General features: G+C 46.6%; 1 protein-coding gene across 2 annotated transcripts in view; it reads left to right on the top strand.

Moving 5' to 3' along the window:
• Positions 1-338: 338 nt before the first annotated feature.
• Dph2 (Diphthamide biosynthesis 2) overlaps positions 339-25,077 on the top strand; it is a 67,953-nt gene continuing 43,214 nt past the window's right edge. Inside the window, exons 1-3 of one of the 2 annotated variants that reach the window (XM_075673361.1) lie at positions 339-641; positions 11,775-11,887; positions 18,980-19,200. In XM_075673361.1, coding sequence (XP_075529476.1) covers positions 483-641; positions 11,775-11,887; positions 18,980-19,200 — 493 coding nt within the window. In that variant the 5' untranslated portion in view covers positions 339-482. Of the gene's footprint in view, positions 642-1,732; positions 1,886-11,774; positions 11,888-18,979; positions 19,201-25,077 lie in introns of those variants that run through there. The other variant, XM_075673362.1, reaches the window with a different exon arrangement.

Genomic DNA, 25,077 nt, shown 5'->3' with positions numbered 1-25,077 from the left:
TTGCCATTCTGCCGCCAAAACCAAAGACGGATGTGACATCACGGACGCGAAAAACAAAGAAAGAATGCGTTATCCCGGACGTGACGTTTGGGTGAACTGCGTTCCGTCGACCGGGTGAACGCAGACACTTTCTTTCCCTCTAGGGTATTTGGTTAGAAACGCTATGTTTGTCGATATCATCAAAGATTTGGCTGCCTATAATTTTTTATCTTGTTATGCTTTTTTGTAAACTTTTAGTAGTTTAAACTGTAGCTGGCTTTTATTTTGGCCATATTTTGGCCCTTTATTTTTAGTGGTGACAACGCTAGTGGCGACGTTTAATGAACGTTCTGGCAACCCCTCAAACATGTGCCTTCCTCCATGTGTTTTTGTTTACAACATGGGTTACAACGTGCTCTAAAAATGTGGCACAGGACAGCTTAGGTTCGAGCCTTGAATCTCTGTGAAAGTTCAGTAATTTATCAAATTGATGCGCTGTTGCCATGGCATCAGCATTCAGCAGCAGTGATCAAGCTGCGATTGATCGCACCGCCGACGTGTCGGCCGACGATGTCAAACCTACGGTAGGCTGCTCGGAACTCGAGTTCAAGTACGAAGTCAAGCGCGCTATTACCTGGATCTGTGAAAATCGCTTCAAGAAGGTAGGACCTTGCCTCTCGTCAAGTGTTTGGCAACAGAGTATACGTAAGGTAGCGTGTGTTAAAAGCCGTGGAGATGCAATTTGTTCGTTCCCGTTCATTGCGACACTGTGTCGATTTAGGTATACTCTAGTTGAAACTGCTGCCTCTTAAAGCAGGCGCTTAAGCGTTACTGTAGAAGGCGCTGCTTCTCACACTTGCGGTGTGTGGCTTGAGCTTGAGCAAAGGGCTCCGTGGCCGCGACTAAATAAGTTTTTGTGCATGCTTTGAGATTGCTTCTGTTTTTAAATTGTTGAATTTTTTAGCCCTTAAATAATAATTGGGTAGTTTTCTTTTTTTTTTCTTTTTCATGCTTTTTTTTTTGTGTGCGCGGGTGTGTTTCGTGTACATTTGGTTTTGCAGGATAGTCGGAGCGTCCTTTCGCGCCACGTGCTTCAACCGGGTAGGACATTAAAGGGAAGCTGAATAGTCGAATTCAATAAGACGCTCATATACGGATGCGGAAACCTTATAAACCATGCACGTATTTGGAACGACGTAATCGCCGGTTAAAATTGCGCTGTCGTTCCGCCCCCCGTCGAGCGCCGCGCGCTGCTGCTGACGATGCGAGCAGAGACCGGCAACCGCGGCGTAGTGACGTCAGCACTGGGGTTCCGTTCCTTCGCAGTCTCCGCGACCGTGCCTGACCACGCTTGTTTCTGCGTGCGTGCCGTCATAATCTAAGGTGCGTTTCCTTACAGAAACACACCTTAGAGATTCGGAAGAGCCACCAGTGATTGACAACTATGTTTAGGGAGCGTGCAACAGAACTAAGTCGGAAAGAAAGCGAGAGGGAGTCGGAATGCTCATCCATCAGGGAGCCAAATGGAAAAGAGTAAATTCAAAATGTCAAGAGCATCATTGGTTATCAGGTACAATGAGTGGGAAAAAAAAAAACGTGGCTGGGCGTTACGTATTTGTGGACCAGAAATAATTGCAGAGAAAAATAAAGGATTAGTGGAGTGCACAAGTGCTGATATAAAGGGTTTCGGGAATCACGCTGAAATTATCCTATTAGGTTACATGAATGCCCACATACAGGATTTAGATGGCTATACCGACAACAACGGGAAGTCAATGCTAGACCTTTGTGAGCAACATCCTCGTTATCGTGAATACAGGGCCTAAGTGTGAAGGGCAGATCACTTGGCAAGTGGGAAACCAGCAATCAACCATTGATTACTCTCTGATGACATAAGGAACTCATGGTAAGTTGAGAGAAATGGTCATTGATGAGGAAGGGTATAGCAGCATAAGGAGGGACCATAAACACATCATTTTAAAAATAGTATATGTAGTTGGGAAAGAGAGCAAGGAGTGCAATATGGCCAGTCCAAATTTGAATGCTGAACAAATAATAAATGTAGTCACTAGAGTCGAGGAAGAACTTGGCAAATGGCCTAGTAAAGAGCGGGAATATAGTGAGCTTCTAAGTTTAATAATGACAGAAAAACGGAAAGAGAAACAGCATGTTTGTTGGAAAGGAAAAAAGAAACCGAAAAGCTGGTGGAACAGGGAGATACGAGACACAAATGACAGAAAGCATCCCAACAGCACAGGCAGGCAAAGAAGGCGCAGTTGCCACTGGATGAAGTAGCCAGTAAATGGGAAATATACCGGGAGAAAAAGTCTCAGGTTCAAATACTGGTGCAAGCAAAGATATAAGGTGAAAGTGAACGTTGTTTGTCAGAAATACATGTGAAAAAGAAGGCTGCACCTAGAATGTTTTGGAACCACATAAAATTATTAGGCAGGAAGTCAACAACAATACAACAACATATATTAGAAGAAGATGGAAACAAACTGGAAGGGGAAGCAGCAATAAATTACATCAGAAACATAACAGCTGACTCTTTCCAAGGCAATGACGAGGTTGTATTTGAAGAAAAAAAGAACATGAAAGAGACCCAGGTGGAAAAGGAGCTGGTGCTGACAAATTTCAACTGGAAGAAAACCGAAGAAAAATTTCTAAGCGCGCAGCCACAGGGCTAGACGAGGTTCCTGTTAGGCTGATTAATGAACTAGTACCAAAAAGTAAGGAAACTCTGGTGAAAGCAGTGCAAAAAACTTTAAAAGACAGACGAATACTAGACAGTTGGTGACAAAGTAGAATGAATTTAATTTATAAAGGGGGAGAAAGATATAATTCACTCATATAAACCGCTGACCATTACATCGGTAATATACAGGCTAGCAATGCAGGCAATCAAATTAAAGCTGCAAGCATGGGCAGAGAATAATGGCATTTTTGGAGAACTTCAGCATGGCTTCAGAATAGGTAGATGTTTGGATAACTTATTTGTTCTTGCTCAGTGTATTGAAATATGAAAAGTAAAAAGCAGACCGTTATAAGTGGCCTTTTTAGACATTACAGGAACCTATGGCAACGTAGACCGCAACATTTTGTGGGATATTCTGGAAGGGGAAGGATTAGGTGACTATTGTCTACAGCTTTTGAGAGAGGTTTACCTATAACATATTGCTTCCGATGAATTGGAAGGGATGAGGAGCGAGGAGAAAGTTGATATCAACAAGGGAATGAGGCAGGGGTGCCCTTTATCCCCACTGCTGTTTATCACATTAAAATTGATTATGAAGAACGACTGAGGAATATAGAAGAAAGTAAATTGGCTGGGTGTGTTAAAGTATTTGTGCAGGAAAAACACTGATTCACACCCTCCGCCAGTACGACATCAACGCCTAGTCGAGCTCCAACACCCGTTCCCACACAAGCGAATGGGGAAGCACCACCACACAAAAGGAGGGCGCAAGAAACGGTTGAAAAAAAGAGTCTTTGCAATCAGCGAGGTTATGGGAATGTTTAGAGAAATGTTCGATGGGTTACAGCAACAAATCACAAACATGTATGTAGAGATTAAACAATGATTCGATGGATTAGGGAATAGAGTAGCGACACAAGAAAGCACACCAAAGGATATTTGGCCGGCAGGTGCAGGACCAGTTAAAAGCAAACCATATAGCAGGCCGAATGTGGTAGAAAATAGCAAGGCCACCAGGGAAGAACAGATAAATCAACATGGCGTCGCGTAACCAATACGCAATTTGTCAATGGAAGTGCCACGGGTATCATCGCAAGCGAGGAAATCTGCAGCAGTTCATAACAAGTAAGGAGACTCCAGATGTCGTCATCGCCCTGTAGGAGACCGGGGGGGGATGGCAAAATTATTGGGGTAAAATCTTACAGTGCTTTCGGTGAGAAGGCAACTGTCACAACCCTGATACACAGAAACCTCTCGGCTGTCAAGCATGATACCGGTATGTGCAGCATACACCACGTCCTGATTGAAATAATCCCCTCCTGTAAAGAAAAGGGAAGTCTTTTTATTCTTAACATATACAGTCCAACCCAACACAAGCCCAAATTCGACCCACTCTTCCACAATGTGTTGAGCGTAGCACACAAGCAGGCGCTAGTCGTGGTCGGCGATTTTAGCGTGCCACACATGGCTTGGGGATACAGCATAGAGAACATTAAGGGCCGAAACCTATGGGCAGTCCTCAGCACGAAGGACTAACGCTCATAACTGACCCTCAGGCACCAACCAGAATAGGAAACAGCGTAACCAACGACGCAACACCAGATCTCACATTTACGAAGAATGTAGCAGATTCTCAATAGACAAACATGCAGGAAAGCTTAGGTAGTGACCACTACATCGTCGTCACAACGGTACAATCAGGCACAAGGAAAAAGAGGGTAGAGAACTGAAACTTGTAGAATGGGACTCTTTCCGCAAAATCTGACCAGAAGATGCGGAAGACACTATAACGGATATTGAGAAATCGGCAGAGAAACTACAAGAAAGCAGTAAACAAGCTACCAAAACTGTTCCAGAGGAGGCAGGGATAGAAGATACGGATAGCAGATTATTGCACGTGTGGAAAGCGAAAGGTAGTATGCTGAAAAGATGGAAAAAGCAAAAACGTAATCGGAAATTAAGGAAGAGAATTGTGGAATTAAACAAGGAAATCGAGATATATGCAAATAAGTTAACCCAACAAAAGTGGGAGGCCACATGCAACTTGATGGAAAGGCAGATAGGAATGTCCAAGACCTGAACGTTCTATGATGCCTCTTGGACCCCGGTAGTACAAATACCATACAAAGACACAATCTACAGAAGGTTATACACAGCTACGACGGTACAGAGGAAGAGCTCTTTCAAGAGCTCCAAAAAAATGTAAATTGGAGATGCGGATAGAGAACGACTCCCGGATTATCTAGGTAATGAAAATCCTGATCTGGATACCCCTATTACAGAGGCAAAAGTCATATATGAACTTGCCAGGCTCAACCCAAAATCTACACCAGGACCTGATGGGATAAGCAACAAAACACTCAGGAACCTCAACGATGTATCCATCCGAGCTCTCACGGACTACATGAATAACTGCTGGGAGCAAGGTGGCATTCCAAGTCAATGGAAATCAGCCCAAATCATTCTTATATTGAAGCCTGGAAAGAAACCACAACTGATGAACTTAAGGCCCATATCGCTAACATCCTGCGTCGGTAAACTCATGGAACATGTGGTTCTCACACGCCTCACGAGATACATGGATGATGGAGGACTTTACCCACATACCACAGTTGGATTTCGACCCACGTTATCGACGCAGGATATTATGCCCAAACTAAAACATGAGATCATAGATGCAGGTGAGAAAACTAGACACCAAGGCAATACCAGGTCTCGATATAACTAAGGTCTTTGACACCGTCATGCACAAGGCAATACTGCAAAATCTACAAAAGCTGGATGTAGGGCGTAAAACATACGCGTACATCAAAGACTTCTTGACGGATCATACCGCAAAGATTTCAATTGGAGAATCCAAATCGCAGGCGCTCAAACTAGGTAACAGGGCTACCCCGCAGGGTTCAGTCCTATCTCCCTTTCTATTCAACGTGGCAATGATCGGTCTTCCTTCGAGACTCGAAAAGATCGAAGGACTCGGACACAGCCTATACTCAGACGACATCACCCTTTGGGTGGCGGGTGGACGCGATGGGCATGTGGAAAAGATCCTAAAAACAGCAGTAAACACGGTCGAAGGCTACATCAGAGACAAGGGACTCAGATGCTCCTAGCAAAAATCAGAACTTCTGCTCTGTATACCCACATGCCGGGGTCGAAAAAGCATTAAGGAAAGGCCAGGCATTGTGGTCACAATAGAAGGCACCACAACACTGATAGTGGAGAGCCGGAGAATACTGGGACTCTGCATATCCGAAAATGGCCGTAACAGAGAAGCCATTAGACTACTTGACAATAGTGTTCAACAAACAATCAGACTAATAAAGGGGATATCCAACAGGCACTATTTTATGAAAAAGCACAATCTCATCTGATTAATAGAAACATTCGTAATTAGTCATATTGTATATGTGGTCCCTTACCTCAAGCTCTATGCTACGGAGAAAGCCAAGATAGAATGCATTATTAGGAGGGCGTATAAGCAAGCCTAGGAACTTCTGGCAAATACGTCAAACAAGAAATTCTTGACGCTCGGCGTGCACAACACATTAGACGAACTTATTGAGGCCCAGAGAGTAGCGCAGTATGAAAGGCTTACACAGAGTTTGACGGGGAGACACATCTTAGATGACATCGGAATAACCTACGAAGCACAGCACAGAGTGCGGAGAGACATCCCAAGGAAAATAAGGGAACATCTATCAATACCCCCAATCCCCAGAAACATGCACCCGGAGTTTCACCAAGATAGAAGAAACGCAAGAGCGAGATCTCTCCACAAAAGATTCCGTAGTTCCAAGGACGTGTTCTAGGTGGACACGGCGGAGTACGCAAATAGACAGAGTATGTCGATAGTTGTTACAAGTCTAGAGGGTGACTGCAGAGTTGGTGGCACGGTAAAAACAATAGGTGGAGGTGGCGGAGGAGGCTGCCTTAGCACTGGCAATAGCCTCCACAGAAGCTAACATCGTAGTAAGCAACTGCAAGACAACTATCAAGAACTATGCAAAAAGAAGAATCTCGCCGGATGCGCTTAGAATTTTAGACAACTTTCGTGAAGATCGCGACATTTGCATTATGTGGACACCCACACACTCCTCCCTTCCCGGGAACGAAATAGCGCACAACCTGGCTCGAGAGCTGACGGGCCAAGCAGGTGACACACAACAAATACTGGGAATGGAGAGAGACCGGATGACCAGCTTTAACGAGATCACCAAACACTATAAATTAGGAAGGGCCCATTTCCCCCCGGTACACTCCTCACTGAGTAGACGGCAAGTGACGGCATGGCGCCTCTTACAAACAGATACATATCCTAACCTGGTGGCCTACCACCGCTACTACCAGGACCTTTACACGGATAGATGTAGATTCTGTCAAGAAAGGGCGGGCCTACAACATATGGTTTGGGCTTGTCCTCAGACACCCACACAACAAAATAAGACCAGAGAGCAGTGGGAGACCGCGTTGCGCAGCTGTGCACCAGAAGGCCAACTCAAGGCAATCCAGCAGGCCGAAGGTGCCGCCAGGGCCCAAGGGCTGGAGGCTGTCATCTAGGTAGAGAGGCCTAGGTCTTGAATCTGCTGTGTACAAATAGAGTTTATTTCTCCTCCTCACAGTGGAGGAAAAGAACTAGAAAGCTTACCAGCAAGTCTGCGGCCTGTAAGGTGGGCAACACAGCAACAAAGAACGTCAAGCGGAAAGTCAGAGAGGCCGAAATAATCTCATGGGTGGTGACAATGGAAAAGAAACCTGCCATGAGTAACTACTTGAGAGGAAAAAATGAAATCAGGAAAGGAACAATTTATGATAACTCAAAGGGAAGCTCATTACTTTTCGGTGTGAGATTGGAATGCCTTAGAACACGGACCTATAAAGCGAGATATAAGAAGGAAGAATAAGCATGTGCTTGCTGCGGTAAAGCTAGGGAAACTATAGAGCATTTTTATTAGAATGTGAAGACAGACTGCCCAGTGGTCGACTTAGGCACCACTGGCCTCCTTGAAGCCCTTGGGTCCAGCGAGAGCAGTGGAAAAGTAAACATGTCTGCAATAGAGATTATTAAGAGGTGATTGGAAGATTGGTGGAAGAAAAGTAGGGAAAGGACAAAGAATGGTGACATACAAAAGCAAAGTTCGCAATAGGGGATCAGGAAATTTGGTTGTGGGAGTTCATGGGTTTTTTTTTTTTCTTTTTTAACCTAGGTAGGACATTAGGCAGCATAATATCAAGAGCTTGGTGGTGCATCCAACCGCCCCGTTTCAAAGGGGGCGCTAATAACATCCATTCATCCATCCGGTGGGCAGATTGCACGACCATGCATCGCTTGCTGTTTTGTGGTCAGAAGCACTTTCAGTTTTGTACCAGCTAGGCTCAGCATACTCATGGTGTACTTCACATTGTTATGTAACATTTAAAAAAAAAAGGGAATACGTTTTAAGGTTTTACATGCCAAAGTAACAATAACAGTCTAATTATGAGGCATGCCATCATGGGGGACTCGGGATTAATTGTGACCACCTGGAGTTCTTTAATGTGCCGTTATAGTACACGAGCGTTTCTGCATTATTTTGCCTCCATCGGAGTGCCACCGCAATGCCAGGCTCGAAGCTGTGACCTTGAGATAGCGCGGCGGGTGTATAACGTTTTATTCGAACTGCAGTGACGCTAACGAGTAACAATAGATCAAAATTATAACTAAGCAACTGGTTCTTTATTTGACTTGTATAATGCCAATCCTATGACAGCATAGCATGATCTCAGTATTCTCAGATGGCTCCTTTCGTTTATATCACTTTCAGTGCATGGTCACTCAACTCTTTCGCGTTTTCCACCACCCGCGATGGTGAGATGTGTTGATTTCGATGCGGCATGTGGCCAAAGATTCTGTAGCCTAGCCAGGGGAAAAAGGTACAGAAACTTATCTTTAATAGAGCATTGTGCATCCGCTTGCACTGATGTGCTGCCATGTCCCTGTTCAGTGCAGCATGGTCTTCCACAAGAATCAGAGGCAAGCATTTGTGGTTGACATTCTGAAATCATTTTCCTCCCCCTCCATTGCACAGCTGAGTAGTGTCTTTTGTTGGTTGGGGAGAAAGATGCATTCAAGTGTAGTGTGATCAGCAGTCTCATATCTGGCCTGCACAGCTGTAACATATGGCTTCAACTTGAGGAGCAGAATCAAAATGGCAGCAGTAGGTGAACTTACACCTTGCTCCTTGAGTTGAACTCACTTTGAACTTGAACTTACACTTTACCCCTTGAGTTGCAATGCATCACCTTTTCTGTTATCGTATAGGCTATCCCTGGCAATGACGGTCTTGTGCACTATATGTGTCTGCTGTGTGGATGTTTGTTTTACACAGTCACGACTGTGCCCTTACCGTCTCGCACATGTCTCCGCACAGACTGAGTTTTATGACATTCAATGGTACTGTTGGTTTCTTTGCCGAAGAAGCCAAATTTGCCTCACAGCAGTTACACAGTGTTGGATCACTGTGCCCCTGGCCTATCACGAGTCATCCAGGCAACGAAGGCAGGCCTCGAACAATATGTTGCTGCAGGCCTCCCAGGCCTCAAATGATGACCATCCGATGTCACGCTCACTGCCTGCTGTAGTGCCCACCTCCTGTTGGCTGCATTCCAGTCAAGAATGAGTACTCACTGTAGGCACGTAATGGCATTCACAAAAGTCAAGCTCAAGATCTGTACCACTTTGCATAGTGCACACCCCATCACATACCATTTGATGCCCCATAGACATCATCTCCATAGGGCATCACTCGGTTGATGTGACTATTGGTTCAGCTTCGCCCTGCGGGCCCCGTAACACACTCCTGCAGGAGATCGCTCCAAAGTAGCAGTATTACACAGTTTGCGGTGTGGCCTTGCCTCTCGTTAGCAGCAGGTCATGCTTGTCCATAAGCCCCGAGAAATGGAGAACTGCAAACTTTTTGACATTAAAGGTCAGGCTCCGTAATGCCAGGTAGTTAGCAGATAGCTGGACCAGGTTTTGCAGTTGCTCCATGTTTTGTGCCAGGAGCACCAGATCATCTGCAAAGACAAGCCCCTGCAACATCCGGGCATGTGACAATCCACCACAATGAAAGTTTACCAAGAAAACAAAGCCAGATACAATAAAGGCATGCTCAAGCATCACTTTACTTATACAACTTCTGTAGCTGGAGAGAGAAAGGGCATCCTTTTTTTCAGGCCTCCGCAAACAGTGACAGGCTCCATGCAGCCAAATCCAAAGCTGCCTACCACTGTTGTTGCTGTATAGATGAAAATCTCTGTAAGATGTCCTCGAGCACTTTCTCTCGGGCATTTCACGAGCCCTGCCAGGATTTCATCCAGACTATTTGCCATCCGTAATCCCATCAGGAGATGGCATGATCACATCACCAGTCACATCACCTCCCACTAGTTCTCCTTTGGACTGGTGGTCCCAGGGCTCTTGTGAGCTCCATCTTGCAATGTTCCTTAAAAAGTTCAGAGGCGATAACATAGTCTCCACACGCCGTATGCTGTAAGTGCAAGTGAAATCATGTGATGGTGAGCTGAATGGCACACAAGAGAAGAAAGTGGGACTGCAGCGCTGGGAGTGAGGGGGGGGGGTGGCTTGTACTCTGGTGGCAACTGCATAGTCTGCACAGTGGTGCGTGCCGTATCTTGAAACTAATCTGCAGATGTGACGACTTCGGAGTCTGTCGACTTGCGGTTGCCCTGCGACCGCTTGCGTTGCTCCTCCGCCCTTCTTGCATGGCGCTCGGCAACATGATCGCAAGAAGAACCCAGTACTTCCATAGCATGCACACAACCTGTAGCACACTTTGCGTGGCCATAGCATCCAATCTGATTTTTGTGGTAGTGTTTTCTGAAAAAAAAAGAAGTGTGCAAGTCACACCGTTCTATAAAACGCACCGATGAAAACTTCAGAAAAAGAATTTGACTCATACACCGGAAAATACGGTAGGTCAAATGACTCGCTGTCGTGAACGCCATGCTGACTGGAAAAATTGCAAAAATGGAGTTTAAGCACACAGCACAGACGCTCCTCCTGTCTGTCTCGCCTCTTCTTTTCATGCAGTTTTGACGCTCAGCGCAGCATTCACAATGTGCTAGCAACTAGCTTAACATTCAACCCTACCAAGACTCACTGTCATAGTATGTGCGTGTGTGTCAATTGTATGTGTGAATTAAGAAGGTTCACAATGTCCCTTGCCTTTTCTCATGTGTTGTCATTGCAAAAATTGCAGGCTGTTGCCTTGCAGTCGAAGAATGTTTTAATGTACCACAACTTGCTGGTATCATTGCATCTTCAAGGGGAGTATGGTAGCACGATTCAAAGATGGGACAAGAGAGGACACAAAGGGACACACACAGCACTCCACTGGTGCCAGCAACTGCAGTAGTTGGTCATCATTTGTGGCTATTTTGTGCATGCACAATTTGCTGCATTTGCCTCTTCTTGCCTAGATATTCCATCCAGCTCAATTTGCAGCCCGTCGCACTTCAAGAGCCACCCTCGCTTCATATCCCTTTGACTCTTGCATCTACGTGCCCCCTCATTTCTTGGAGCAGATTTCATGATAAAACATCATGCAGCACTGTTAAGATCTTCGAATATGTCAGCGGCCAGTGTCTTGTGGATGACTCGTTTCTCAAATTGCTGGGTAACTGACTTGTTTGCCACCTTGGACATGTCTGTTGGCCATGTCTGTCTGTCATGTATTGTGCAACTAGGCTCTTGGTAGGTGGATGCCAAAACACGTCAGGCGATTGTGGTTGCTTCCCAAGCAGAAGTCTCCAGCCTCTGCGACGTGGATCTGTGTAGTATGTGTGTCAGCAGTGCTTAATTGATAGCAGATCTAGTGTTTCACGCTAGAAACATTAGATAAAAGCAGCAACATAGTTGCCATGGATGCATTCTTCCTAAGCGTTCCACTTGATGCATTCGAAGTTCAAAAAACCATGCCCAAAAAAACAATCACCTTGATGTTCAGAAAGTGTGATCTGATAGAGCTGCTATTTTCTTTTGTACTAATAGTGTAGTTAACCTTTTCATTAATGTTGCTTTTTTTTTCATTTCCAGGTAGCTCTGCAGTTCCCAGACGAAATGTTGGTCGACTCCGTGAACGTAACATTAGCACTCCAGGCTAGTGTTCCGGCTGAACTCTTCATTCTAGGCGACACATCCTATGGAAGGTGTTCTCTGGACCTTCACTTGGTTTTCTTTTTTTAGACATGCAGAACATTAGGCAGAACATTTGGTTGATTTGGAAGTGTTACAAGCATATAGAGTAATATAGCAAGTAAATATTGCATGGCACGACATTATGGTTTTACAGACATACCCATTTGAAGTGCACACAGGATGTACTAAAAGCTGAGAGTACGGTGACTAGCACAACTAAAAAGCTAGCAAGACTTGCACATTCAACACCTTTTTCGGGACATGGAAAGTGTAGTGTACTTAATGTAAGAAGTCAAGAAAAAGGACAATGAAGTTTCACAAGTATAACTTGTGACACAACATAAAACTCGTCTTTTACTTGTCCCTAGATAGGCAGATAAGACATAGAACATAAGAGAAAAAAAATGACACGCCTAACAGGGCAGCAGCGCAAAAGCACTTGTGTGCCCAATATCTCATCACAGGAAAGCATGAGTTACATTTGTGTTCTTCCTGCACTTCCCTTTGTTACTACAGCCTAAATTGAACTGCTTTCATTTTTGAAGTGTGTTGCACTGTCATCACTGTTTTCCACAGCCTGGCCCCTGTGCTGTCATGCCTGATTTTCAGCACTAGCAGTTTCCATGGAAGGAAGGCAAATGCATTTCACACCCACAGCACCTATTGGTATTACAGCGTTTAAAGAATTAGCTGTTTCTTGCATGCACCTGCGTGTAAAGACAGAAAAGCTGTGGTGCAAGCCAGGCCTGCTGCTTGCACCCATCATCAGATGGCACTGCATGCATTGTCACTAGCAGCCAAAAATAAATTTCCACAAAGTCCAGGAGTTCTAAGCTTATCTGGTCTCAGTGAAACATATTATTACGCTATCGTTGAACGATGCTCAAGAGACGAGCCGCCGCGAGAACGACGAAGAAGTCGGTCGGTGCCCTTGGCACGAGCGAGTGTCAGCCTGGCTGCCTGGCTCCAGTGTAAATAGCGTGTAAATAGCATCTTTCGTCTGTGTCTTTCCACACGTAACATTTCTGGTGGAGGTGCCGGGGTATAAGGGGCCGCGTAAGTCCGAGGAGGTGGTGGCCATTGGTTGCAGCAGTGACGGGCGACATGGCCGATGCGACAGCAGTGGAAGCAGATCGGCCTGTCATCAGGGGTACGCCATTCGGATGGGTTGCGGCGAGATGTGGCAGAAAAGGACTGCCAGGGACGAGGAGGGCCGCTAGATAACTGGGGAATGCTGGGTCGAGACGTGGAACGCACGGTGTTCAGACCCATGTTTTCAAATTCCTGTCTGATGACGGCCTGAATCATCGCAATGATGGTTGCTGGCAGATCGGGAGGCGTCGTGGAGAAGGCTGGCGAACAGGCGGCCCCGAGTGCGCGGTGAACAATACGGGTGACGTCGTCACAGGTGGTGGTCTGACGAGGTTGACCCTCACATATCTACGTAGCAGCAGTATTGGGTAGCCGCGCAATGTGGTGTGAGATACTCTCTTGGCCTGTTCAAGGCGACGGCATTCTTTTATAATGGCGTCGATAGTCGAGACGTTGCTGAAAACAAGCAAACTGAAAGCGTCGTCGGCGATGCCTTTTAGCACATGTGCCACTTTATCTGCTTCGGACATATTATCGTCAGCTTTACGGCATAGAGCCGAGACGTCGAGGATGTAGAAAACGTATGGCTCTGCAGGTGACTGAACACGAGACGCAAGAGCCTTTCTCGCGGCAGCCTTGCGCCCAATGGGGTCGCCGAACAGTTCCCGTAGCTTTTCTTTGAAACTGTCCCAACTGGTTATTTTGTCATCATGCGTTTGGTGCCATGCGCGTGGGGTGCTGCCGAGATAAAAGGTGACATTGGCGAGCATAATCGTTGGGTCCCACCTGTTATTAGCGCTGGCGTGTTCATAGAGCTTGATCCAGTCATCGAAATCCTGTCCCTCCAGGCCAGAGAACACACCTGGGTCACGATGTGGGGCAACCATGACGATTGGAGCAGTTGGACAAGCCGAAGCCGTTGTAGAGGCGGGCTCGTCACCGGAAGGCATGGTGACAAGCTCAGTGTGTCGCCCACTTCGACCCTGATGCCCCTACAGAATTACTTACAGATGCCAGCGGTCATGGCGTAGGTGCCATCTTAGCCCAGCGTCAGTGTGGCGAGGATCGCGTTATTGCTTATGCGAGCCGCCTCCTAGCACCATCGGAGCGCAACTATTTCATTATGGAACGCGAATGCCTTGCTGTTGTCTGGGCGGTTGCGAAGGTCCGTCCTTACCTTTACGGTCGCCCTTTTTCTGTAGTCACTGACCATCATGCTTTCTGCTGGCTCTCATCGCTAAAAGATCCTACAGGCCGGCTTGGTCGATGGGCTTTGAGGCTACAGGAATTTTCATATTCCGTGGTGTACAAGTCTGGCCGTCTGCACCAAGACGCTGACAGTTTGTCGCGTTACCCTGTTGACGACTCTGACTCCTCCAATATTGCCAGTGCTTCTTGCGTATTCTCTGTATCCCAGCTGCTTCATTTCACCGACAAGCAACACAGTGACGCCTACATCAGAGCACTCATCGACCGTTTTGAACACTCTCCGGCCGATGCTGCTCTACGCCTCTTCGTCCTCCGTGACGGTACTCTGTACCATCGTAACCTTCATCCGGACGGCTCTGAGTTCCTGCTTGTAGTACCTAAACACCTCCGCTCCACCATTCTAGAAGAGCTTCACGACGCACCAACGGCAGGACACCTCAGCGTAGCTCGAATCTATGACCGTGTACGTCGCAGTTTTTTCTGGCCGGGCCTTGCCCGTTCCGTACAACATTATGTCGCCGCTTGTGAACTTTGCCAACAGCGCAAGAAGCCTTCCCAGCTCCTCGCTGGTTACCTGCAGCCGCTCGACATCCCTGTCGAGCCCTTCCATCATGTCGGCTTGGACCTTCTCGGCCCATTTCCAGAATCTACATCAGGAAACAAGTGGGTTGCAGTTTCGGCAGACTACGCGACCCGCTACGCCGTAACCTGTGCTCTTCCGACCAGTTGTGAAACTGATGTTGCAGACTTCCTCCTACATGATATCATTTTGATGCATGGTGCTTCGTGTCAATTGCTTACAGACCGCGGCCGCACCTTTTTGGCCAAAGTCATTGATGACATCATGCGTGCCTGCTCAATACAGCATAAATTTACCACCTCCTACCACCCCCAAACAAACGGCCTCACTGAGCATTTGAACCGCACCCTTACAGACATGCTATCCAAATACGTTTCAGACGACCACCGTGACTGGGACCTGGCTCTACCTTACATTACCTTTGCATACAACTCTTCCCATCTCGAAACTGCTGGCTTTTTCCCGTTTTACCTCTTGTATGGCTGCGAACCGATGCTACCACTGGACACTGTGCTTCCGTCCGGCACAGCTTCAACTAGCAATTATGTCCGTGATGCAATCGCCCATGCTGACCATGCTCGCCAACTTGCGCGCGCTCGTCTACAAGTGTCTCAAAACAAGCAGAAACAACGCTACGACCTCCGTCACCGTGATGTCCATTTTGTGCCCGGCGCCCTTGTGTTGCTTTGGTCACCATCACGTAAAGTTGGCCTTTGTGAAAAACTGCTTTCCTGTTACACAGGCCCATATCGTGTGATACGCAAAGTGACCGATGTCACCTATGAAATTGTTCTAGCCACGCCCACTATGTCCTCCGCTGTGACAACCAGTGACATTGTCCACGTTGCCCAACTCAAACCCTACAACTCTCCAAGCACCTTGGATATTTAACAGCACCGTGACGGTGCTTTTGCCGCCGGAGGTAATATTACGCTATCATTGAGCGATGCTCAAGAGACGAGCCGCTGTGAGAACGACGAAGAAGTCGATCGGTGCCCTTGGCACGAGCGAGTGTCAGCCTGGCTGCCTGGCTCCAGTGTAAATAGCGGGTAAATAGCATCTTTCGTCTGTGTCTTTCCACACGTAACAATATTAAAGGGTGAAAAATGCATGTTATGCTATTCAGGTATTTAACAAAAAGTCTGTTCATTAAAGTCGTCAAGTCAGAAAGTTTGATCGCCATAGCACGGATTTTTTACCCTTTAATATGTTTCATCCCAACCAGACAGGCTTCTTTAATACCTTGGACTTTATCAGCCTTCGTCAGGCACACACAATATAACAGTGGAATCAGCTACCACAGGAAATTGCTGATTGTCGCACTGAAGCATCATTCAGAGCATTTCTTTGAACTTATAGTGGCGTGAACTTTTCTATTGCTGTGTTATTTTTGGTCGATCAGTTCTGTATTTCATCGAGCTTATGTAACACTGTGTATTTCCCCCTGCAGTAATGCCTTCGGGCGCTGCAGGTACTTGAAATAAATAAATAAATAAATAAATACAACCAACCTGTCTTTCAGTGACCAAGACTCCATAAGAGTAGAACCGTTTTATTTCTTTAATAAAAACTGGACAACATTGCATTCATGTTTTGCCCATCAAAATTTAAAGAGTAAATTCTAATTTTGCTGTCACACAATCTAGTATTCTAGTATACACCTAGTAACAGAACATGTGGCCATTACCCACAGTGTCTGTCACGCAATTTTACATGCTGAAATAGATGCAGCGTTATAAGTGCAAGAATTTTTCAAGTAAAGGACTTTTACCATTCAGAATGCATTTTATCACAAGCAGACAAGAATAAGAGGGTGAGGTAGACATCACATCTTCCTCTTGTTCTTGTCTGCTTGCACCAGAATGCTTTCCAAGTACATCAGCCCGCAGGCTAAGAGATCAACCGATACCATCTCTGCTACAAAGCCAGAAGGCACTGCGTAAACCCAAGACCAAGTAGCAGAATCAGCAGCGAGTACACATCCGTGTAGTGACAGCAGCAGTCTAACTAGGGGCCAGTAGACCTCCTTGCCAGCTTGTGCTGGCTGGCTGTGACGGCACCAAGTGTGAGCTCGCCCAGGTCTGTGTCATTGTCCTCCTTACGCTCCAGTCCCACATACCACGGAGTTTCACTGCATGAGCTGAGGTTGTCCATCAACATGCAGATGGGTGTATCTTCACTTTGTGTACAAGGAAGCTTGAGTAACAGCATGGAGTGCCTTCTTCCAGAGCAGGTTTCAGTTTGTGACTCATCGGAACCCACTGGTGTAGGCACTGGCATAGGAATAAAAGAACATGGAGACATAGACATCCTGTCTCCTCTTGCTCTTGTCTGCTTGTACAGTTAAACATCAATATAATGAACTTCAGTATAATGAAATTCTCAATATATAACGAAGTACCTAACTTTTCATAACCTCTCGTCCATAAAACACCATGTATTTAGAACCTCAATATAATGAAGCATGTTTATGTGCCATTTAAATATAACAACATTTCACTGCCACCGCAAAGTAATGCCGAGACAATAAATAGAAACGTCCGTGAATGCATATGGTCGAATGATTGAATTACCAGCGACTGTTTTTCAAGCGCACTTCTCAAATCGCGCAACAAGAGTGACCACCGAAGTGGAGCTGCATCATGTTCCGTTAAAGTCCAAGAGCGATAAGATCCTATAACACCATGCGCACTGTGTGCTTTAGGTGCGAGTGAAAGTGTACGAAGGTGAGACAAGAAAGACGGTGGCTTCACAAGTGCTGTGCCTTCCGGCACGAGGAAAGAGGGGAGCAGGCTCGCAATAACGTGATCAAGCGCGCGCGCGCGCGAGGGGGCAGAGTGCGTCACATGGCTGTAAGCGTGGCTGAGCACATACGCAGCAGTGCACCATGCTTTAGAGGTAATATGCCGCATATGCAAAGAGTCGCCGTGTTGAGACGGTGTGGCACCGTGTAAACTGTCTTACCATGCATTTAGTATTGGAGATTGCGTAATCTCGAGTTTCGGTGACCCGTTAGAGCGAGAGGGAGACGGAGCATTCGCTCCCCTCTGTTGGCGCTTTTCCTGACAGTGTCTTCCCAGTGCAGGCGACGCTATCAGCCGCAGGAGCAGAGTGCACATGAAAGCGTGGCTGGCTTCACTTAATTCATGCTGCCAAGAAGATATCATCGAAATACTTTGCACAAAACCGTATCATTCGTTGCCAAATCCCAAATTTATCAAAATGAATTGTTTTCTTATTCAAATCTGCTTTTTTCGATTGCTTGATAATTTGAAAATTCTGCAGCCCTTTTCCGTGTAAGAAAAATCGATCGGCGACTGTATTATTTACATAAAAGGTTGAATTTCAATAGAACGAAATTTCAATCTAACGAAGCGAATTGCCGATTTTACCGACTTCGCTATATTGAGGTTTAACTGTACTAGAATGCTTTCCAAGCGCACCTAATTACACGTCCAACAGTTGTATGGTCTTACCATTGTTGGGGCACTGATGCAAGATATTGACACTTGCACATTATTAATTAAGGCACTCGAACCCACGACCTTTGGTGTTGATTAGATTAAGATTAAGATCATTAAGACACTCGAACCTGCAGCCTTTGGTGTTAACAATGGCAAAGCTAATGAAGGCACAGTTAATTAAGGTAGAGTTAATTCAGGCACTCTAACCCATGACCTTTGGTTAGAGAAAACAAGTAATAGGAAGTAACAACAAATGAGAATGTTGACTAATTTAACGAATGTCTCGTGAGCATGCAGGCTTTCACCTTCATCCCTTTAGTGTATGCTAAAGTGACTGTCAACTTTTTGTTTGGCACAGTACACCTACATGTAAAAGAAATTTTCAATGTTGTCACCGATTCTAAAGCAAAAAAGCCTTATCTAATCAAGTTGTGCACGCATCATTGAAATGTGCCATGAGTCATGTAAATAGCTGCTGTGCTTGACCCATGGGTCAAATTTCGGCAACTGTGCTTGCCACTATCGTGATTCGACTTTTGCTAGGCACAGGTTTGCCCAATAAAGAGTTAAATTTTTTACTAGTGCTTTTGGCGGTTCTGTTCTTCACCGTAATTACAACGTGGCAGTATACGCCTATCTAAGCATTGACCAAACAGACATATCTCAAGGAGGCTTGTTTGCCTCCAACATTACCGCTCACTGCTACATCCAGCCTTGGCCTTAATAGGCTCTAACTTTGCTCGGAAATGTAATTCCAGTTGCTGTGTCGACGAAGCTGCTGCGGAGCACATTCTGGCGGATGCCATCATCCATTTCGGCCACTCCTGCCTGAGCATGCCGTCAAGACTTCCGGTGCTGTTTGTGTTTGGAAGGTCACCATGCAGCATGGAGGGATTGCTGCAGGGACTGCAAAATGTCTTCCCTGACCCCGATGCCAGGATAGTGGTGCTTTTCGACACACAGTACGACCACTGCAGCTGTAAGTAACGCTTGTGCACAAGTTGGTGATAGCCTAAAAATGTGCTGGCAAAAAACTGTTAACTCAAAGATGATTTATATAGATGTGCCAGCGAATTACATTCACTCGTTTCCATGGCATCACAGAAGAGGCAAACTTCTTCCGGTGTTGGTGTTCCTTGAGAACTGAATTTCTGAGTTTGGAAGCAAAGAGGGCAATCATAATGCAGCTTTGTGGACAGAGCCTATACTACAATCTTAGTTGTCATAGAGCACAGCCTGGTTGGTTTGGCATCATCAAAGAGCAACCACAGTGAACTAGAAAAATCCATTCACATTCTCATAATTTTGCATGCTTCTTCATATCACTTATAGAGAAGTGATACGAAATTGCGGTGGCAAGGAGTGTTCATGTTTTTTATTCTAATCCCATACTACAATCAGAGTCCTTCCATGTTTTTTCGGGTCACGAAACTGCCGCCTCAGTTTCATATAGCGCCAGCGCCCGCCGCTAGAGGCGCAACCGTGCATGAGAGGGCATGCGAACGCCGCTGCCGCTGTGGTTGTGTGTGGGGCAGCCTCGGTATTCTAGCTTTCTCAACTTCCTCAACCATCGCTTTAGTTTCACGTAACTATTTTTAACATTGAATATAATTAAATACTGCCTGAGCGTGTCTTCTGCGATGATATGAGCGCACGGGACGAAAAAAAAAAGCCGCTCATAACATGGAGCTTGCGGTGGTCTCAGACCGAAAAAAAAGAAAGATCTGGAATTTTAAGAGCCAGAACCGCGATACGATTATGAGGCACGCCGTAGTGGGGGACTCGGGATTAGTTTTGATCACCTGGGATCCTTTAAAATGCGCCTAAATTTAAATAAACGGGTGTTTTGCATTTCGCCCCCGTCGAAGTGCGTCCGCTGTACACAGCCGGGCGGTCTCGGTCCGGATTTCTTCATCATCGCCGTTCGCCTCAACGCTTCGGTGGGCTCCGCTTTTTAATATTTGCCTTAAATTAAACACCGCGCATTCGCAACAAAACGCCAGTGGTCCCACTTATCACCAGATGAGTAAGCGCCAATTATCCGTTGCGCATAGCGCCAGATTGTTCGCCGAGCACAGCTGTTCAGTTTCTGTTAAACTGTGGCAGAGAAGGACTCTGTGGGCAGTATCTTATAACGAGATCAAAAGAATGAAATTGCTATTGCAAAGGGCTGCTACCGTAGAATACTTCATGACAAAGAAAAGCGCACTGAGCTGCTCCATGCGCTTAAGATTTCTTGCAAAGCGATGCCATTTCTGAATAAGATAATGCAAGACGAACTTCGCTACTAAATGTCTTCGGTGCGGCTTTTAACAACGGATTAAGGCGAACCTGAAGTGTTAGGTTCAGTTGAAACTAGCAGTAATTAGGCAATTGCCTTAGCAAGCAGTCGTTTAGAAGCGTCAGTAAGCCCAGCACTTATTCACGCTGCTCGTGGTTTCGACGCAGAAACGACGAGACTAGGTATTTTGGTTCTTAATTCGCAACTATTTACAATGTGTTAAAATGTTGCAATCACCGGTCCTGATATTCTTATCATGGTCGAAAAATGAAAAAAAAAACTTTATAATTCGATTAAGAAAAGAAATAAAACGTGTTGGTGCCAAAACAAAATACAAGCACAATCATTTATTTATCATGTAAAACAAGCGGAGCGAAATACAGATAGTACAGAGGCGTCCGGTTATAAATGGTCCACCATTCACAATGCAAGAAGTTTGTTAAAAGCATCTTTGAAACGGCGTTAGTCTTCAGCGTCGGCTTCTCACGCTCCAGGGACACGTCGTCGCCGTTGATGCTGAAATTGTACGCAGTGACGATGTCCGAGGCGTCAAAGTGTTTCGCGCACACACGTGTATACTTCGATTCGAAATTAAAACCGCCACTTTCCTGCCGCGGTATGGCCCGCTTCCATTTCTCGCGCTGCTCCTTGTTATTAGGTAAACAGAACAACGACACCTTTTCGGTCGTGCCCTTGTAGCCGGAACGACACCCAGGCACGCAACACGTGTTTGGCATCGTTGTCCCACCCCGCCACTTCAACCAAACAGCCCAGCACTCGAAAAATAGCGCAGCACATGCACATAACGCACCCGATCACTCAGCTTGCCTCGCACTGCGCGCGCGTTTCGGTACGCGAACGATGCCCTCTGTGGCACAGTGGCGCCGTGTTGCGGCACCTTTGGGCAGCATATGAACCTCTCCCATAGCGTGACGGCGGAGTTTCGTGACCAGAAAAACATGGAAGGACTCTGCTACAATCTTAGTTGTCATGGAGCACAGCGTGGTTGGTTTGGCATCATCGAAGAGCAGCCAGAGTGAACTGAAAAAATCCATTCACATCTCATAATTTTGTGTGTTTCTTCATATCACTTATAGAGAAATGATGTGAAATTGTGGTGGCATGGAGTGTTCATGCTTCTTTATTCTAATCCCCATCCAAGCAATTATATTTTTCAAGTTTGAAGTGGCATTTGATTCCACCACAATAATAAACTGCAGGGAGCCAGTGAGATTACACTAGTCCTGGGTTAACCACATTAGGAAGGTATACTTAGCTATGAAAAAATGTGCTCTCACCAGAGCAGGAGTTGGCCACTTGGTCCAGTACACTAACTGTATCCCATTTATAAATCTCACAAGAAGAGTCTCTCACGAACGTGACCTAGCACTACTTTTTGTTGGGATAGTTCGTTCATACTTATCAGGTAATCACAAAACGTGAACCAAGAACAGGACAGGAAATGTCGTGTTAGTTCTTACTTCACATTGTTTTGCATCCTATTACACCATAAGTGTCATACAAGGAGACAACAATCTCTGATGTGCTGAATCTTGTGAGACTGGCGCACTACTCGCTACATGCTGGAAAGAAGCATTCATGCTACTAGACTGGGAACAATGAGCTGTGAGGATCGACAGCGAATATCTCAGCAACCTGCAGTTTGCAGGGTGACATTGTCCTGTTCAGCAATGCCAAAGTTGACTCGCAACAAATGATTTAGCATTTGAGTGAGCTAAGTCTAAAGGTAGGTTTGAAGATTTCAGTCCAGAAGTTAACATAATTTTCACCAGCTCAACAAAGGAGCAAGAGTTTGTGATTGTTGGTCAGCCTCTTTAGACTGTCCCGGAGTATGTGCATGTCTAGGCCAATGTGACAATTGTTAGTGCACTGCTGTACCAGCTGTAGTGCCACCGGCTACTGGCACCACCTACTGCTGCGAGCAGAAGGGGACTCACGAGAGCAGGGCTTGAGCAGTTCGGATGTAGCAGTAAACCACTTATTATATCTCCACTGTTGAGCTTGGGTCTCAGCTCAATTCTTTTGGCCTCCACGTGTGACAGAACTGGCGACAAAGGTGCACCGAACTACATGAACAGCCACGTCTACCTTCGATAGGATCAAAGCATTCAAGGGGGAAGGCGACGCCTGGCTTGCTTACGTGGAGCGTGTCCAAGAGTTCTTCGAAGCCAACAACGTCGTGCCAGCAAAGAAAAGGTCAATTTTCTTTAGCTGCTGCAGACCTCGTACCTGTACACTACTTCGCAACCTTCTAAAGCCGGAAACACCCCAAGATAAAATGCTCGATGAGATACTGGCCGTACTTGGCAGGCACTATGCCCCCATGCCATCTGTCATAGTGCAATGGTTTCACTTGAATTTGAGGGGGCGTTGCGAAGGAGGAGCAGACAGCGACTTTGTTGCAACCTTGAGGTGTTTGTCTGAACACTGCAATTATGGAACCGAACTCACCAACATGCTGAGAAACTGAATAATATGTGACATAAACAATGCAGTGGTTCAGACACGGCTACTCGAGAGCTTATAGGGGTATTACTCAAGATCGCGCATGCGCACCTGACCCTTCTCTGGATCACACAGTGCCGGCGGAGCGGCAGTCACATGCTAGCGCTTTCATAGCAGCCCTAACAGTCAGAGCTGTGACCCCTAACCCGCAGTTCGCACTGAGTTGCGACCACGGCTGGTTCAGGCCAGGGGGACAGGGTGGGTCTCGGACTTAAGGTGTTTATTCACCTTATAGTACAATACCAACACGCAGCAACAGCAACCACAAACACAAATACAAAACCGCAGCGGCGGAGCGTTCCGCACGTCTGAGGCAACACAAACCGCACAATGTTGGAAACCACAAAAAGGACTGATAAGAGTTCAGCTCACCCAGAGTGGATCCGCACTCGGGCCCTAGGGCGGTCAGTCGCTCACGAAGGCCGAGCGCTGCAGGGGGACGGCATATGGCGGTCTCAGCGGCTGAATTGAGATAAGGCTAGTTGCAAGCTCCTCAGCCAAAAGACAAAGATGCATTGGGGGAATAGCACTTCTCCCCGAGCGGCGAAGAGGGAGTCTCCCCAGTTCCAAGAAAGGGAAAGAAGGGAACGGGGTGCCTTGGCTGCGGCGTCGCGGCCAGGCGCGAAGAGCAGCGGGAGCGGAGAACGTGCCCTCTCCCCGCAACCCTCCGCAAGCGAGCATGTGATTATCGCGTGATAACCGCGTGGCCGCTCCGGAGATATCGGGATGCGCTTGCGATCTCACAAGTTCCAACCTCGCATTCAAGGATGCAGCAAGAACTGTCCTGGCGATGGAAGCCACTAAATAGGATGCTGGTGAACTGTGTCAGGCAACTGCAACTAGTTTACCGGTTTGTGTATAAGGAAAACATAACCCCTGGGTGCCGAAGGGTCAGAGCTGCGTGCCTATTGGCTCTCGCCGCAGGCCACTTCCGCTAGCTGGGCTGCCACCGGGGTGAACGCGATGCAGCAGTGGACACTGATGTCCATTTGCTGATAAGAGCACGCATAACTTGCATTGGGGTGTCTCCGAGGCACGTGAAGCAAGCAACTTGAAATGCTTTAAAAAATGCCTGTGCAACATTGCACAAGGTTTGTGTGCAGGCCTTTGACAACGCCACACCTCGCTGCCAAAAGCCACGTCACTCTGTTTTCAACGATGCTGAAAAAGCATTCATGCAGAACGTGGACACGCGCCACATCAAGAAGGAAGAAGGTGGCGGCAGCATGATTATGGAGCCAGAGTGCATATTTCCGAGAACTTTAGTACAATGAGGTAAGACTTAAGGCCACATACGTTATGTGGAACGCACACTTGTCCAAAATGTTTTGACACCACACAGAGTGACTGAGTGCATATGCCACGCGGAATGAGAAGCGCGCATATATCTGCAGGTATGCGTCCATAAGCCTTTAAAGCATGCTTCAAACCATAAGCACTTTCCTGCAGCCATGCGTGCGGCTTAGCTTTGACACCCAGTTCTTCCAGGGATATGATTTTCTTATACAGTCGAACCCACTTATAATGATACTAACTATAACAATGAGAAGCTGCTGCACCATCAACTTTTGTATGTTTTGTATGCTGAAATAACCCGCATACTGCAATGCCCCGATGCCGCATTATCGGCTATAATGATGAAGTCTGGCTGCTCGGAATCCGAGCCGAAAGGTAGTCAAATGCGAAATCCTTGAAAAGAAAAAAAGGAAAGCAAGAAGTTCGAGCTGCTGCATGATGGTCTGCTGCTCGAATGGCCGCGGCGCGCTCATTTTCCAGCCTTCTTCACCCGCCTCTCTCCCGTCGCCCTTACACCCCTCCGAACACAAATGGGCTGCACCCATATCTCTACACTGTGCCACCCTACGAAACACAAATGGACTGCGCCAACTGCACTACTCACATCTTGCTCGCTGGCTCCTCATTTGGCGCAGTTCTACAAACAGCATAATCGCCTGTGTTCATCTCTGTTGGTTGCGTTGAAACCGTTCCTGGCCACATCGTTTCTCAGCCTCTTTTTGACTCGCCACCGAAACGGAAGGTGACTGACCC

The sequence above is a fragment of the Dermacentor variabilis genome, chromosome 10 (assembly GCF_050947875.1).
Source record: "Dermacentor variabilis isolate Ectoservices chromosome 10, ASM5094787v1, whole genome shotgun sequence".
NCBI lineage: Eukaryota > Metazoa > Arthropoda > Arachnida > Ixodida > Ixodidae > Dermacentor > Dermacentor variabilis.
The sequence above is the reverse complement of the archived record's forward strand: the minus strand, read 5'-3'. Positions and strand labels throughout refer to the sequence as shown.